The sequence below is a fragment of the Caretta caretta genome, chromosome 9, assembly GCF_965140235.1.
Source record: "Caretta caretta isolate rCarCar2 chromosome 9, rCarCar1.hap1, whole genome shotgun sequence".
In the NCBI taxonomy this organism is placed as follows: Eukaryota; Metazoa; Chordata; order Testudines; family Cheloniidae; genus Caretta; species Caretta caretta.
Window position 1 is genome coordinate 102,446,165 of NC_134214.1, and position 13,958 is coordinate 102,460,122.

The following is a 13,958-nucleotide window of genomic DNA, read 5'->3' on the forward strand; positions in this document are numbered from 1 at the left end:
CTTTGGATCGGGCCCAAAGAAAGAAGTGTTAGGCTTAATTTTAGGAGGGGATTATGTTTGCGATTTTCAGCTTCAGAGCCCTGGATATGGGGCCTGATTCTCAATATTAAGATGCAGAGCTGGGTTTACACCTTATGCGCCCCTAGGCACAGCATCTTCAGCTCCACCCCCTACAGCTGACCTTTGTGTTGCACACCGTTTTAGAGAGGTAAGGTGCTCCTAGCATGCCGGTGCCCCTAGGCACATGCCTGCTGTGCCTCGTTGGAAATCCGGCCCTGTTAAGATGTTGAAGGGAATGCTGGCACCTGTCAAAAGCAAGAAATGAATCCCTGTGAGCTGGCAGGTGGTGTAACACACTGTCTCTCTTTCCCCAGGTGAACGGCAGTGATGGCATGTTTAAATATGAGGAGATTGTCCTAGAAAGGGTAAGTGCGATGTTGGTGCTTTCCGAAGCGGTGTCGCTCTGAGCGCTGTGGGTCACCATGTGGGTTTGCTTCTGCAGGACAGCAGAGCACCAGCACAGGCTGACCACACACAGGTTGAAACGCAGGATTTTCTTGTGCACTACACAGTCCCCCCAGCAATCTCCCACTCATTCACCCAGCTGGCCGCCTGATACATGCAGGCAGGCAGGCAGGCAGGCACACAGGATGCACGGAGTCTCACACACACACACATCTGCTCATGCACAAGTAGGTGGAATCTCTGTCTCCCACACACACAGACGCACACACACACGCACACGCGATGAAGAGTAGCTAGGGTCAGAAATCTGCAAACAGGCACATGAAGTCAGCTGTACCCTTTTCTGCCCTGTCAGCTCGTTGCGTATCACTTCAAGGTATTAATCACAGTGATATTAACCAGCAGAGACAGGTTTTCTAGTAAACTGGGTTGGAATGGGGGGAATTTCTGCCTGGGCCTTCTCCTCGTCTCTCTGTGAGCTACAGCGGCACAGGGCTGATGGCATACACTGTACAGATGAGAGCTAAAATTAGCTCCCACACAGGAGCTTGTACTAGGGTGAGCTGGGACTTTCAGCAGAACATGTATCTCTGTCACACATTACTTCCTTACATCCTCTGCGCGGGTGAGTCAGGCATTGCTCCAGGCCCTGCGTGGGAGGGCAAGTACTCCGTCCTGGAGCCGGTGCTGTGGCAAGCCAGGGAGCAGACTTTCCCTGGAACGCCCAGATGAGTAATGACAGTGGAGAGAGGCTGTCCTTCAGCAAGGCAGGAAGAGGGCTCCCTCAGGACTGGGCAGGCTCACGGGAGACCGGTTTTCTCAGCTCCCTAGAGTGTCAAACAAAGGGCCAGAATCTGCCCTCAGACATACAGGCAGCTCTGCTGAAGGCCATGGGATCTGCACACCGAGGCCAGAATGCTGAGCTCTATAGCATGGTTGTATTAAACTGCCCCCTTCCTACATCATGAGGGGCTCACTCCAGGAGCATGAGGATAAGGGCTGAGCCCCTGCCTCGCCCCGGCAGAACGATATGTTGCATGTGAGAAAGCAAGTGGCTTATTTTGATGGGTGCTTTTGGAGCCAAGGTGGCCAGGGTGCCAGCCTGTGCAGGTCTCTACACCACAGACCAATGACAAAATGTCCTGATACTCCAGAGTACCAGCTAACCCCCTTTCTTCCAACCACTGTTTGTCCAGGGGTCCCTTCGTTCAGGTAAAGCTGGGTTTTGCTCAGTTTTTATGGCATGTCATGGCCTGAGAAGACATACTGGCATTCCGATACCATGTAGGGTCAGGAAGGCATAGGACATAGCATCAGGACGTCACCACACAGACTGGGAAGCCACTCCTGGCTCTGTGGTAAAGCTGGTGAATGCCAGGCTCAGGCTGGCCAGGACAGCAACAGCTTTATGGCCATTGTTTCGTTTGCACGGCACCTACTGGCAACAGCAGCTATGTGGGTTTCAGCCCATGGGCCCAGGCAGTCCCAGTGAACTGTGTGTCCGGGCTTGGCTGGGGTTCACACCTCAATAGTGAGAGGACAGTGAGATTTTCTTGCAGGTGGGTATCCAGCTGACTCCAGGGTAAAGGGATACCCTCTGGTTATTCTCATGAATAGAGACCTTGACTTCCCTGCTCCACCACTTCTCATGAGGGATGCGCACAGGGGCACCCTAACACGAGCAGAGCGACACTAATTCGCACAGGTGCCAAGGCAAATCCCATTTTGAGTCCTCTGGAAACATAATCACCTTGGAGAACTTGTATTGGTCTCTTCAGCTGGTAGATCCAGCAAGGCCAGAGGCTATTCCAGGGCTGCCTACGGCAGTGACCAATTTCCTGCGTTGCCGAGCTACGCCCCCGTGCGTCCATAGCAGAGGAAGACAAACCTTGTAACTCTGCTTTTCTTGGCCTACAGACGTCTCCCTCTTCTCCTCTGCTTTGTATCGTGCAGGGTTATCCAGGGACGGAGCCTCCATCCACCCACGCTTCCGCAGCGCTTTGTGGCTCGGGAGCGAGCTGCGTGGATGTAGGTAGTGGCACTCCCGATTACACTGGAGTTAGGCTCCAAAGTGGAGCAGTACTGTACACAGTACAGTAAGTAGGACAGGTCTGAGGTGATTTCCCCCTCCTCCACCATTGCAGAAATCTAGGAAGCACCTTTCTCACTGGGGGGAGCGACAGACTCTGCAGGCCCCTAAGAGCCCAGCACAGTTTAGCAGCCCCTGGGGCATACAAGCCCTCGTGCAGATCAGCAGGTGTTATCGCTCTGAGTGCCATTTTTGTCAGATTGTCAGTTTGGATGGAGCTGTATGGAGCACAAGAAACCCCCCCTTTTCCTGGACTGACTACTGCCCATTCTTGGCCACGCTCAGAGAAGGGGTCAGACCCCCATGCATTGTGGAGCCTCTCCATAGCATTCCACACAGTTGTCCCTGGAATGCTGCTGTCTCACCTCAGAGACATGGCAGGGGCAAGCAGGATCGCACTGAGATCAGGTCGCTTGTTCCTCTCCAGCTGCACAGGGGGTCACGAAGGGCACCTGCTCCTACATCTCCCGAGCCCCCATCCACGGAGCCCCACAAAGATCCTTCTGTCTTTCCAACAGCTGTGAGAAGCCACTCGAGGAGATTATGAACAGTGTGGACTGAGGTGCCAGCCACAGGGAGGCGACAGCAGCTTTACATCCCCTTCACAGCAGACAAATAACCCCAGCGCTCCAGGGGCCTGGCGAGATCAGCAAATGGCCAAAGCTTAGTCCTGGAGACGCATGGGTGGTGCTGGTCGGGAGAGGGAGGTACCTGGAACTCTCTGCCTCTACAGTTTCCTCCAGTGAGCCATCCGCCCTCCCACCAGGAAGACAGTCCACAGCTCTGGTGGCCTCCTGGACCTGCAGTGCAGTTGGAAACCCAGATAACCCAGGGTGTGACAAGCACTCCTTGGCACCCGTAGCTAGCGAGAAGACTGCCCTGTTCTGCCGGATTCGGACCTAGCCCCGGGCACCACCTATTGCTGACCTCGCGTGCTGATCGCTGTCACTCTAAGCTATTCTTGTACTAGGCTGGCTGCTTCAGAAGCTGCAGCCAGGTCAGAGCACAGCAGGAGGTGAGTTTCTCCGTAGGTTCTAGAGACCGAAGGGCAGACCCTGCCCTGGCTTACCCAGGATTTACTGAGTATTGCTCAGTCCTGTTCACAAGAAGTCCCTGACACGCGGCGGCGTGAGCCCCATGGTGGGCACCGCTACTCCAGCAATAGCCACGGGAGGACGGGAGCTCGTTTAGTGAGGTTAAAAATCTCTCTCTAAACAGCAAGCCTGCAGCCCCTCGGAGAGTTCTCTGTGCCTGCTCTTGTGTAGGCTACCAAAGGGAAGTGAAATGGCTCTAAGATTTTATTGGAGCCAAGTTCTCAGCTCACAGCATGGGTTGCCCCGCCATAGTTAGACAATTAATGGTTCAAGTCCTGGGACAATGATCCTATACCTTAGAGCAGCCTTCTCCTTTACTAGCACAGCTTCCCTGGGGAATGGACTCAAGACGGCAATGAAGGAGGCTCCAGGGGCTAGTAAAGCACTCTGCAGCTTTTCCAAGACTGACCATAAAGCTGCTGGAAGTCAGCCAAAAGGAGGGAGGGTAACCCCACAGCAGGAGACGCAGCTTTTATTCTTCTGGAACCAAAGGTTACCTGTCATGTGCCTGCTCGTCAGAGCCAGTTTCCAGCCCACAGAACAGCAACCGGGAGCCTTTCAGAGCACAGTGGGGAGGAACATTTCAACACCTCCTGCACTACCTTGAAATCCTACAAATAACTGGAGATCATATGCAAATGTTATTGTATAGAATTCAGCTGCTCTCCCCCCAACATCTCTCTGCAAGCCAAGGGGAAAAAGAGTGCCTTTTAAATTGGTCTAGAAAATCTACAATGTATGGAAGAGATTAACCTTTTCCAGGGTAACAGATTTTGCAGCTTCTATTCTCAGTGTAGGATGATACCCACATGAACAAGAGGAGTTTGTTCAGTTTTGGATTGATCTCCCTCAGTCAGATGGGCTAAGAAAAGCCAAATTTTTTGGAAAATCTCAATTTTATAATCCATGAGATTGCTAGATCACCTGTCGTTCATAGGTTGCATACCTCAATCAGCCAACTCATGTTGGATTCCTTCTATTCATGCTGCACAGAAGCAGTCATTGCTTTTGGTTTTTCTCCAGCATCTTGTGTAGTTTTCAAACGGATTCACCGTGTGAGCTTGGCCAATTCACTTTGTTTCTCGATGTCTTAGTTTCTTCATCTGGGAAATGGGGTAGTCATGGTATGGACACTTACCTCAGGGCTGTTTTGAGACAATGTCTCTATAGTGCTTTGAACATGTTAAATCATAGAAGAAACATAGAAGGTTAGGGTTGGAAGAGAACTTAGGAGGTCATCTAGTCCAACCCCCTGCTCAAAACAGGACCAACCCCAGCTCAATCATCCCAGCCAGGGCTTTGTCAAGCTAGGCCTTAAAAACCTCTAAAGGATGGAGATTCCACCACCTCCCTAGGTAACCCATTCCAGTGCTTCACCACCCCCCTAATGAAATAGTGTTTCCTAATATCCAACCTAACCTCCCCCACTGCAACTTGAGACCAGTACTCCTTGTTCTGTCATCTGTCACCACTGAGAATAGTTGAGCTCCATCCTCTTTGGAACCCTCCTTCAGGTAGTTGAAGGTTGCTATCAAATGCCCCCTCACTCTTCTCTTCTGCAGACTAAACAATCCATATGATGGGTTTGTTGTAATGTCATAGAAGTGTTCACTGCATGTTTGAAGAGCTGATACATTGGATGAACCCAGTTGTTTACAGTGGGGAGAAGAAGAAGAGTCTCGGAGGACCACATCATGAAAACTAAAGAGCAACTGGTACAGCTCATGGAATCTCCAGGCAGCGGTTTGCAAACTCTCAGCTACGGGGTTGTATTCAAAACCCTGGGCCCTATTCCACCTTACGTTTCTTGGCTTATTGGCATTCCCCAGAAAAGGATCTATCTAGTCCTCTTGAGTGTTCTTGTCTATCTCACCAGGTCTCTTCACAAGTGATTCTTCAAGCCCAGCTGTTTAAAGAGAGACCTCTAGCAGACAATGCCAGTGCTTGTCTGACATTGATGGGATCCATCTGAGGAGCTAAGCACACAATCACCGCATTGATAGCCTCAGTTCTCTCGGGTCCTGGGCCACAGAGGTGACCCAGAGTCCAAGGTCTCCCTTGTGAGAAATTCATGAGAGGGTGAGACAAGATGTCAGCCTTTCTGTGTGAGGAGACAAGGAGAAAATACGCTTTTCTAAGGCAGAACAGCAAAACAAGGTGGTCTTGTCCACTTCAACCCTGTGTAGGAGAATAGAAACTTAATCCGAAGTCCTGTCACTAAACAAGGCCGCTGCAAACAAGAGCCATGCTGCTGGGCTTTTGACAGAGGGATGGGGTATGGGCAGCAGATGCCTTAGGCACTAGGATATGGCAGGGAGGGGTGCGGCGTAAGAACCCCAGTTGGATGGTCAGCATCGCCCGCATGGTTTCTCACCAAGAAAGGACAATGCCCAAGTCACTTAGTTTCAGTGTGTCAGAAAAGAGGACCCTACATAACGTGATTCTGCACTGTCTGCCGCTCTCTTGTCCCAGGCCCATAATAGATCTGTGTGTTCACCTGGCCATTCCAGCGTTCTCTGTAATTCCTACTCCGACACAGAGACCGGGGGCCTGTTCTCCACCTGTTCGCACCAGTGTGCCACAGGAATAACTTTGCTGAAGTCAGTAGTTACCTCAGTGTAAACTGGTGCATCTGAGAGAATCAGAGTCCAAAAATCGCATTTCTGGAGTTCTTCAGGGAGCGCACACACTTTCCTCTGGGCTCGAGAGAGCAACAGAGGGAGGCAGGGAGGTCTCTGTGAGGTTTCTGCTCTAAAACCCTCTTGCCTAGCACTGGCTCTGGGCCGAGCCCCTGTGCAGGTGTTCTCTCCTGGGAGGCACAGGAGATTCCCCGTGTCATCGGATCAGACATGTTGGTACCAGCACAAGCCGTGGTTCTCTCCCCTGGCAGGTACTGGGATCTACTCCTTGGAAGCTGGCACTGGTGGTAGCTTTACCCCGGCTCAGGCTGTCAGCAGACACACGGCTCCTGGGAGGGAGAGCTCTGGCTCTGAGCGTCTCCCATTCTGCTGCTCCACCTTCTCAGCACGCCTTGCTGGAGTATCCGCGCACCTCAGGTCGCGTACATGAGCCTCTGTAAACCACTGTCCTCTCAGCCTGCCTGAGAGCCAGGGGGACCTGGATGAACCCAGATTCTGCAAGCGCGACTGTGCCATCCTGAGAGTTGCTGGTCTGGGAGGGGTTCGCTGGCATGGCACCATCAGAGCGGGGAGGGCAGTGCCCTAATTCAGCCTCTGGCCTGGGGCGTGTACAAGCACCAAGGGAGCAAGTTCCCTCCTCAGAAAGGCTCCCTGTGTTTTGCTTTTCCCCAGGGTAACTCCGGCCTTGGCTTCAGCATTGCAGGGGGAATTGATAATCCCCATGTTCCTGATGATCCAGGGATTTTTATCACGAAAATCATCCCTGGTGGAGCTGCAGCGATGGATGGCCGCCTAGGGTGAGTACCCGAAAACTGCTGTCCTGGCCTGAGCACGATGCAGTAGGGTCACGTGGCAGCAGCTCGATGTGGCTTTAATGCTGCACAGGTCGGTGTTCCTGGCGCTCGCTTTCAACCAAGCCCAGCAGATAGGCAGACTTGAAGCACAGGGTTAGTACGCACGGCTTTCCAGCCATGCGGAACTGGCTTCCCCATGCAGTGAGTTGGCGAGTCTCAGCTGAGTCTCATAGACCTTAAGGTCAGAAGGGACCATTATGATCATCTAGTCTGACCTGCACAACGCAGGCCACAGAATCTCACCCACCCACTCCTGTAACAAACCTCTCACCTCTGTCTGAGCTATTGAAGTCCTCAAATCATGGTTTAAACACTTCAAGGTGCAGAGAATCCTCCAGCAAGTGACTCGTGCCCCAAGCTGCAGGGGAAGGTGAAAACCCCCCAGGGCCTCTGCCAATCTGCCCTGGAGGAAAATTCCTTCCCGACCCCAAATATGGCGATCAGCTGAACCCTGAGCTTGTGGGCAAGACTCACCAGCCAGATACCCAGGAAAGAATTCTCTGTAGTAACTCAGATCCCACCCCATCTAACATCGCATCACAGGCCATTGGGCCTATTTACCACTAATAGTCAAAGATCAATTAATTGCCAAATCATGTTATCCCATCATACCATCTCCTCCATACACTTATCGAGCTTAATCTTGAAGCCAGATAGATCTTTTGCCCCCCACTGCTTCCCTTGGAAGGCTGTTCGTCAGAGAATTTGTTCACATCTCCTCAGGGGAGACTCCTGCCAGGAACAGCAGGGAGCCTATGTGTCAGGACTGGGGGGCTCTGGGGCGCTGTGGGGAAGCCGGGAGCTGCAGGTTGAAACTGGGAGGCATCGTCAGAGGTCTGTGTGTGCGGCGCTGTTGAGTAGCGGTGGTGCTGGGAGGACAAGAAGAGGGGCTGAATCCCTCGTGGGGAGAATGGGGTGATGGGCCATGTTGTGGGTGATTTGGGACAAGAGAATTTGGGGACTGGTTTCTTTGCTTATTCTCTTTATCTCCCCCTTTACCACCAGTGAGTCGTCAGACCCCCTGTCCCCTCTGTCCGTGTCAGGGATCTGCCATGCTTCCCCCTCCCCCAGCTGAGGGGGTCTCTCTCACCCCTCAGTCATGCTGAAGGATCCCCTTCCCACAGGATCCCCCACTCACTGCAGGTGGCGCCTCCTCATGGCTGCTCTGGGGATTAGCTCTTTCCAGGTCTGAGGCCCCCTTCTGCTGCTCACTGCACACCCTGCAGCCGCTCGCTCTCTCCCTCTCTCTCTGGCTCAGGTCTCTACGCCTGTCTTCCCCTTCCAGGGCATCAAAGTCTTTCCTTACCAGCAGGTTTAGGCAGTCTTCCCATTCACTGCCCCATGGTGCCACTTCCCCAGTGGAACCCGCGCCTGCCCTCTCCCCGGATTCCAGCTCAGGGACCATCCGATCAGCAGCCAAGGTCTGCACCATCCTGAGCCTTGCTGCCTTTTCGCTGAGACTTTCCTGCCCCTTCTGGCTCCCCACACCAGGTGTGCCAGCCCTAACTCCCTCCCCCCAGGGAGTGACTGCAAACTGCTTCCCTGCAGCCCCTCTCTGCTGTCAACTACCTCGCTTTCTAGAAGCCCTCCCTGCTCCCCCACAGGTGAGCTTCCCCTAATCAGGGCTTTCTTCTCAGCCTGATAGGTTAATTGGCCCACCTGTCTTCCATTAACCCCTTTGGAGCAAGTGTGGGGTGAACACCCCATCACAGGCCCCTCTCCACCCACTCCTGTTAAGCGGCTGGGCCTGGCATGAGAATGTCTGTACTGTAGTCCTGTCCACAAGCTCAGTGTCCTGATTCAGCATCTCTGGGGCTCAGTTGGATGGAAGGAGAGAGAACTGTGTTCTCAGTGAAGTTCACGGGGGTCTGGATGGAGATTTGTGGCCTAGGCCAAGGTGTGGCGGGGTCAGAGGAGACTGAAGGACCGTGAATTCAGGGGAACTCCCAGGAGATTCTCCAGAGACTTGAGGCAAGAGCTGTCTAAACACCGTAATGAGAGCAGCCAGGGGGCCAGCCAATGATGCGTCTGCTGCTTGCAGGGTGAACGACTGCGTCCTGCGGGTGAACGAGGTGGATGTCTCTGAGGTGGTGCACAGCAAGGCAGTGGAGGCACTGAAGGAAGCAGGCCCGGTGGTTCGACTTGTGGTGCGTCGGAGGCAGCCCCCACCTGAGACTATAATGGAAGTTAACCTGATGAAAGGACCCAAAGGTGAAATCTCTTAAATGACTGCGGTAGCCTAACCCAGCCCCTGTGACTGGGACATAAATGGCCTGGGGAGGCGGTGGGTCGGGACTGAGGGGAGCAGCAAGCTGTGTGGGGCCTGGGAAATCATGGGTCAGGATCTGGGCAGCACAGGGTTCCCTGCGCCAGTTGAACAGATGTGTGGTTATAGCAACAGTTGGTAGTCAGAGCGTACTGGCCTCTCCATATGTCCCTGATTGCTCAGGGACCAGAGGCCACCATCCTCTCCATCTGCTCCATGTGCTTAGCGAAGCCCAAGTAACAGGCCACCAACAGGAGGAGCTGCATGAGAGCGTGGGCGGAGGAGCAAGGTGAGCGACCCATTGGCGTTCTAAATTCCCTGTGTCCCCAGGCAGGTGTGTTCCACTCACCATCTAGTGGCTCTTCAGTCTCCTCTCATTGCCTCTTGTGTTCCCCTCAGGACTAGGCTTCAGCATCGCAGGTGGAATCGGAAACCAGCACATCCCAGGAGACAACAGCATCTACATCACCAAGATCATTGAGGGAGGGGCTGCCCAGAAGGATGGCCGGCTGCAGATCGGGGACCGGCTGCTGGCGGTGAGCGCACGCACCTTCCTCTGGGCTCTAGAGAGCGACAGAGGGAGGTGGGGATGCCAGGTCTTTGTGAGGTATCTGCTCTAAAGCTCTCTCTGCCCAGCACTGGCTCTTGCTCCATATACAGCCTAGGCTTTCCATTGCTCCAGTGCCCTTTCTCCCCACTAGCTCTCCTTCCCAAGGCCTGGGCACCCAGGGTTATATCAGTGCGCCCCAGTGGGCAATGAGCAGGAGTTGCTAGTTTGCACTCCCTGATCATTAGATTGCCATAATGACAAAGTCCCACCAGCTGGATTCCTATCAGGGCAATGGAGAAGGGACAGGGGAGAGCTTGTCCCAGAACAGACCAGTGGGTAGTGGCTGCTTTGCATCACCAGGGTGACACAGAGCAGCCTGAGTGAACTGGTGAATGTGGCCTGCTGGATGTAGGATTGTTCCCGGTTGTTACTATCACTGTTTGCTGACAAGGTGAATGTCCCGGCAGGGCTGGGGCCGGGGGCCCTGAGTGAATTCCCAAATATGACATTAATGACATGCCTGAGATTTGATGTGCACTGAAGTCAGGGATTCCCACAGCTCCCTATGGCTGGGAAGGGACCGCACTTTGGACACTGAATAAACAAAGGATGATCATGTTCCTATATTTTGGGATAGTGGCTGCGTGGTGCAGTGAAATGAGTGACATGCAGACCTGGAGAGGGTATAACTGGCACTGTAAGGAGGAGTTTCTGTGTCATGAAGATAAACAAATACCCCGTATGTAAAAGAGGGACAAGGTAAGTAGCCCGACTTCCGTTAGAGGAAGGGACAAGCTGTCAAGCTTCACAGACTCTTCCTCGGGTCTGGAGAAGGCAACCAGTATGTCCAAGCTAAACACAAGGTGGGACAGATTGTTAAGCATAAGCGGTTCACGCATGCTGTAGGAGACCACTGCAAGTGAAGTGGGCAGTTACGGTTAGTGGGCAGAAGGGTGTGTTAAAATGGTTGTAATGAGCCATAAAACCAGTGTCTCTGTTAAGACCATGGTTTTTAGTGTCCAGCCGAGTTCTGAATGGAAGTTCTCAGCCTCATCTCTAGAAGGCATTGTGCAGGTTTCCTGTGAGGACCAGGACTGGGAAGTCGGATACCGAGTGATCCCTTTGAGAAAAGTGTTCACCCATGGGTGACCGGCTGTTTTTGTCTTATTTTTCTTTATGAGTTCATTCGAGAGCATAGTGATTGTCGGGTTTCACCCACATTGTTGTCATTGGGGCATTGAGTGCATTGGATGAGGTACACCACACGTTGCGATAGGCTTGTGTAGACCCATGGATCCTGAAAGGTGTGTTGTGGGGGGTGTTGATCATTGTATCAGCAGAGCTGTGTCTGCAGGTTTTGCATCTGTTGTTCTGGCAGGGTCTGGAGCTTGCTTTGAGTTGGCGTCTCCTGGTCTGTGTGGAGCTTGCTTCTGATGATGAGCCAGGCGAGGCTGGGGGTTGTTTGAAGGCTAGAAAAGGGGATTCAGGAAATAATTTTTTAAGGATGCGGTCCCCATCAAGTCTGAGTTGTAATCATTTGATGATACCCCAAAGAAAGGTTTAGGCAGTCTTAAGACAAAAACACCCTGTCACCCATGGGTGAACACTTTTCTCAAAGGGATCACTCAGTATCTGATCTCCCAGTCCTGGTCCTCATAGGAAGCCTGCACAATGCTTTCTAGAGACGAGGTTGGTAACTTCCATTCAGAACTCGGCTGGACACTAAAAACCATGGTCTTAACAGAGACACTGGTTTTATGGCTCATTACAACCATTTTAACACACCCTTCTGCTCGCTAACCCTTAATAGCCCACTTCACTTTAAGTGGTCTCCTACAGCATGTCTTATGTTTAACTTGGACATGCTGGTTGCCTTCTCCAGACCTGAGGAAGAGCTCTGTGAAGCTCTGTGAAGCTCGAAGCTGTCCCTCCAAAAGAAGTTAGTCCCACAAGAGATACCTGGGACCAACGCGGCTGCAACAACGCTGCCAACAGCCGTGTTTGAAAGGGCTGGTGAATGGCTGTACTTGTTGCATGCGGTCTGGGAATCAGTCTCTAGCTGTTTCTGCAGCTGAGATGCAACCCAGCACATGCTATTGAAACGCCACTTGGAGACACGTCACATCCCACTTCACCGGGATGTAGCAATGAAACAAAACCGGGATCGTTTGAACCCAGTCCTTTATCTCCTCCCTGACCCCTCCTCTGCCTCTCATAGAATCATAGACTATCAGGGTTAGAAGGGACCTCAGGAGGTCATCTAGTCCTACCCCCTGCTCAAAGCAGGACCAATCCCTGGAATCCCAGGGAAGACAGCAGTAATGGAAAGCTATGCACTCGTTAGGCCAGGGAGACCGGGGTGGGGGATCATTTGCTCGAGAAGTTCTATCTGGGTAGAGACCAAACAGCAACTCAAGTAGTGGAAAGGACCTCATGCCTTTCTGTTTGTTTCCTCTGTCTCCCTCACTGCCCCGGCCCCTCTCTTGCAGGTGAATAACACGAACCTGCAGGACGTGCGGCACGAGGAGGCGGTGGCCTCTCTGAAGAACACCTCCGACATGGTGTACCTGAAAGTGGCCAAGCCTGGCAACGTCCACCTCAACGACATGTACGCGCCCCCCGACTATGCCAGCAGTACGTACGCCAGCCTGCCAGCCTCAGCCCGGCTCCCAGGAGAGCACAGCTGTGCCGCAGTGCCACAAGAACCCTTGGGGAAGGACGTGGGGGTTGAATAGCAGGGCCGAAGGGAGAGGGGCATGTGAGAGCGTGAAAGGGGATGGGAGGGTGTTGGGAGGTGGGGAGCCCCACAGGGTGCGGGGCACTGGAGGGAAATGCGTGCTAGCAATGGGAACACAGGGCTCGTGCTCCCTAGTTGTAGACCAGAGCAGCCGGGCCCAGGACTTCTGCTCCTGATTTTGTCTTTTCCTTCTCTGCAGCCTTCTCAGCCTTGGCCGATAACCACATAAGCCATAACACCAGTCTGGGTTACCTCGGCAGTGTTGAGAACAAACCCCCCTACTCAGCCCCGCCACAGGCGACCCCATCTAGGTACTCGCCCATCCCTCGACATATGATTGGGGAGGAGGACTTCACCAGGTGAGCAAGGGCCTGAGGGTAGAGACCGCTCAGAGAAAAAGCTCTGGGAGATCCCCCTCCCCCCTCAAATCCCTTCTCTCTCTCTCTCTCTATCTCTCTCTCTCCCCCTCCCTTCTTTTCCAAAGGATCTGTAGGTGGAGTGGCAATATTTATTGACCTAGTGAATCCGTCCCCAGTCCTAGGGCCACAGGTGCTGAGCTTCCTTGCAGCAGGTGCCAGCACAAAACCCCTATTTGTTAGGGGGTTTAGCGTTCTTTAAAAGTCCCTGGGACAGATTCTGCTCCCTCAGGCCTGTGGAAATCCTGAGTCTCCCTCTTGATTTTGATGCATAGATACCATGGGGATAAGCACCAAGCTAGAGAGATCATTTCAGTGGCTCTGACCCCATTCCCCATGTCCCTCCCATGCCCCTTTGCCCCCTCTGCTCCTCTTTGAACTCTTTTGAGACTTAAGTGCTCCTACATTTGTGATTCTTTGGTTTTCATTTCCTTTGCTCATTAAAAATCCAGTTAAGGCAAGTCACATTTATGGTGGAATCCCACACAGGCAATTCAGGCCGTTCCCCCTGCTCAGAGCCCAGGGATGCTCCCCACCAATGCACCAAAACCTCTGGAGATGATGCTGAGGTCCTTCAGGATGATAGCAGTGGAAAAACGTTGGCAGCCCAAGTACATCTCTTCATCCTGGGCCATGCATGCGTTTCTGCTTTGAGAGTCCTGGCTCCTCTTCCATCTGTTCATTTCAAACTGTTCATGCAGCAGGGATTCTGCCAATGCTCTGAGTTCTCCCGCTTCCTGCATGTCACTCTGAGGTTCCTCGCTCATCATTAACATCATATACAGAGCAATTCAATTTGGTTCCTAAGTGGTGCCAGATCTTGCCTCTCTCTCGGTGGAGCAAGGAGC

The 13,958-nt window shown here is 52.9% G+C and overlaps 1 protein-coding gene across 12 annotated transcripts in view; it reads left to right on the forward strand.

The window, feature by feature from the left end:
- Positions 1–13,958, forward strand: part of DLG3 (discs large MAGUK scaffold protein 3) — a 177,862-nt gene that overhangs the window by 98,164 nt on the left and 65,740 nt on the right. For all 12 annotated transcript variants that reach the window (XM_048865169.2, XM_048865171.2, XM_048865173.2 and 9 more), the window contains 6 exons: positions 375–425; positions 6,960–7,084; positions 9,183–9,352; positions 9,807–9,943; positions 12,447–12,591; positions 12,894–13,053. In XM_048865169.2, coding sequence (XP_048721126.1) covers positions 375–425; positions 6,960–7,084; positions 9,183–9,352; positions 9,807–9,943; positions 12,447–12,591; positions 12,894–13,053 — 788 coding nt within the window. The remainder of the gene's footprint in view (positions 1–374; positions 426–6,959; positions 7,085–9,182; positions 9,353–9,806; positions 9,944–12,446; positions 12,592–12,893; positions 13,054–13,958) is intronic.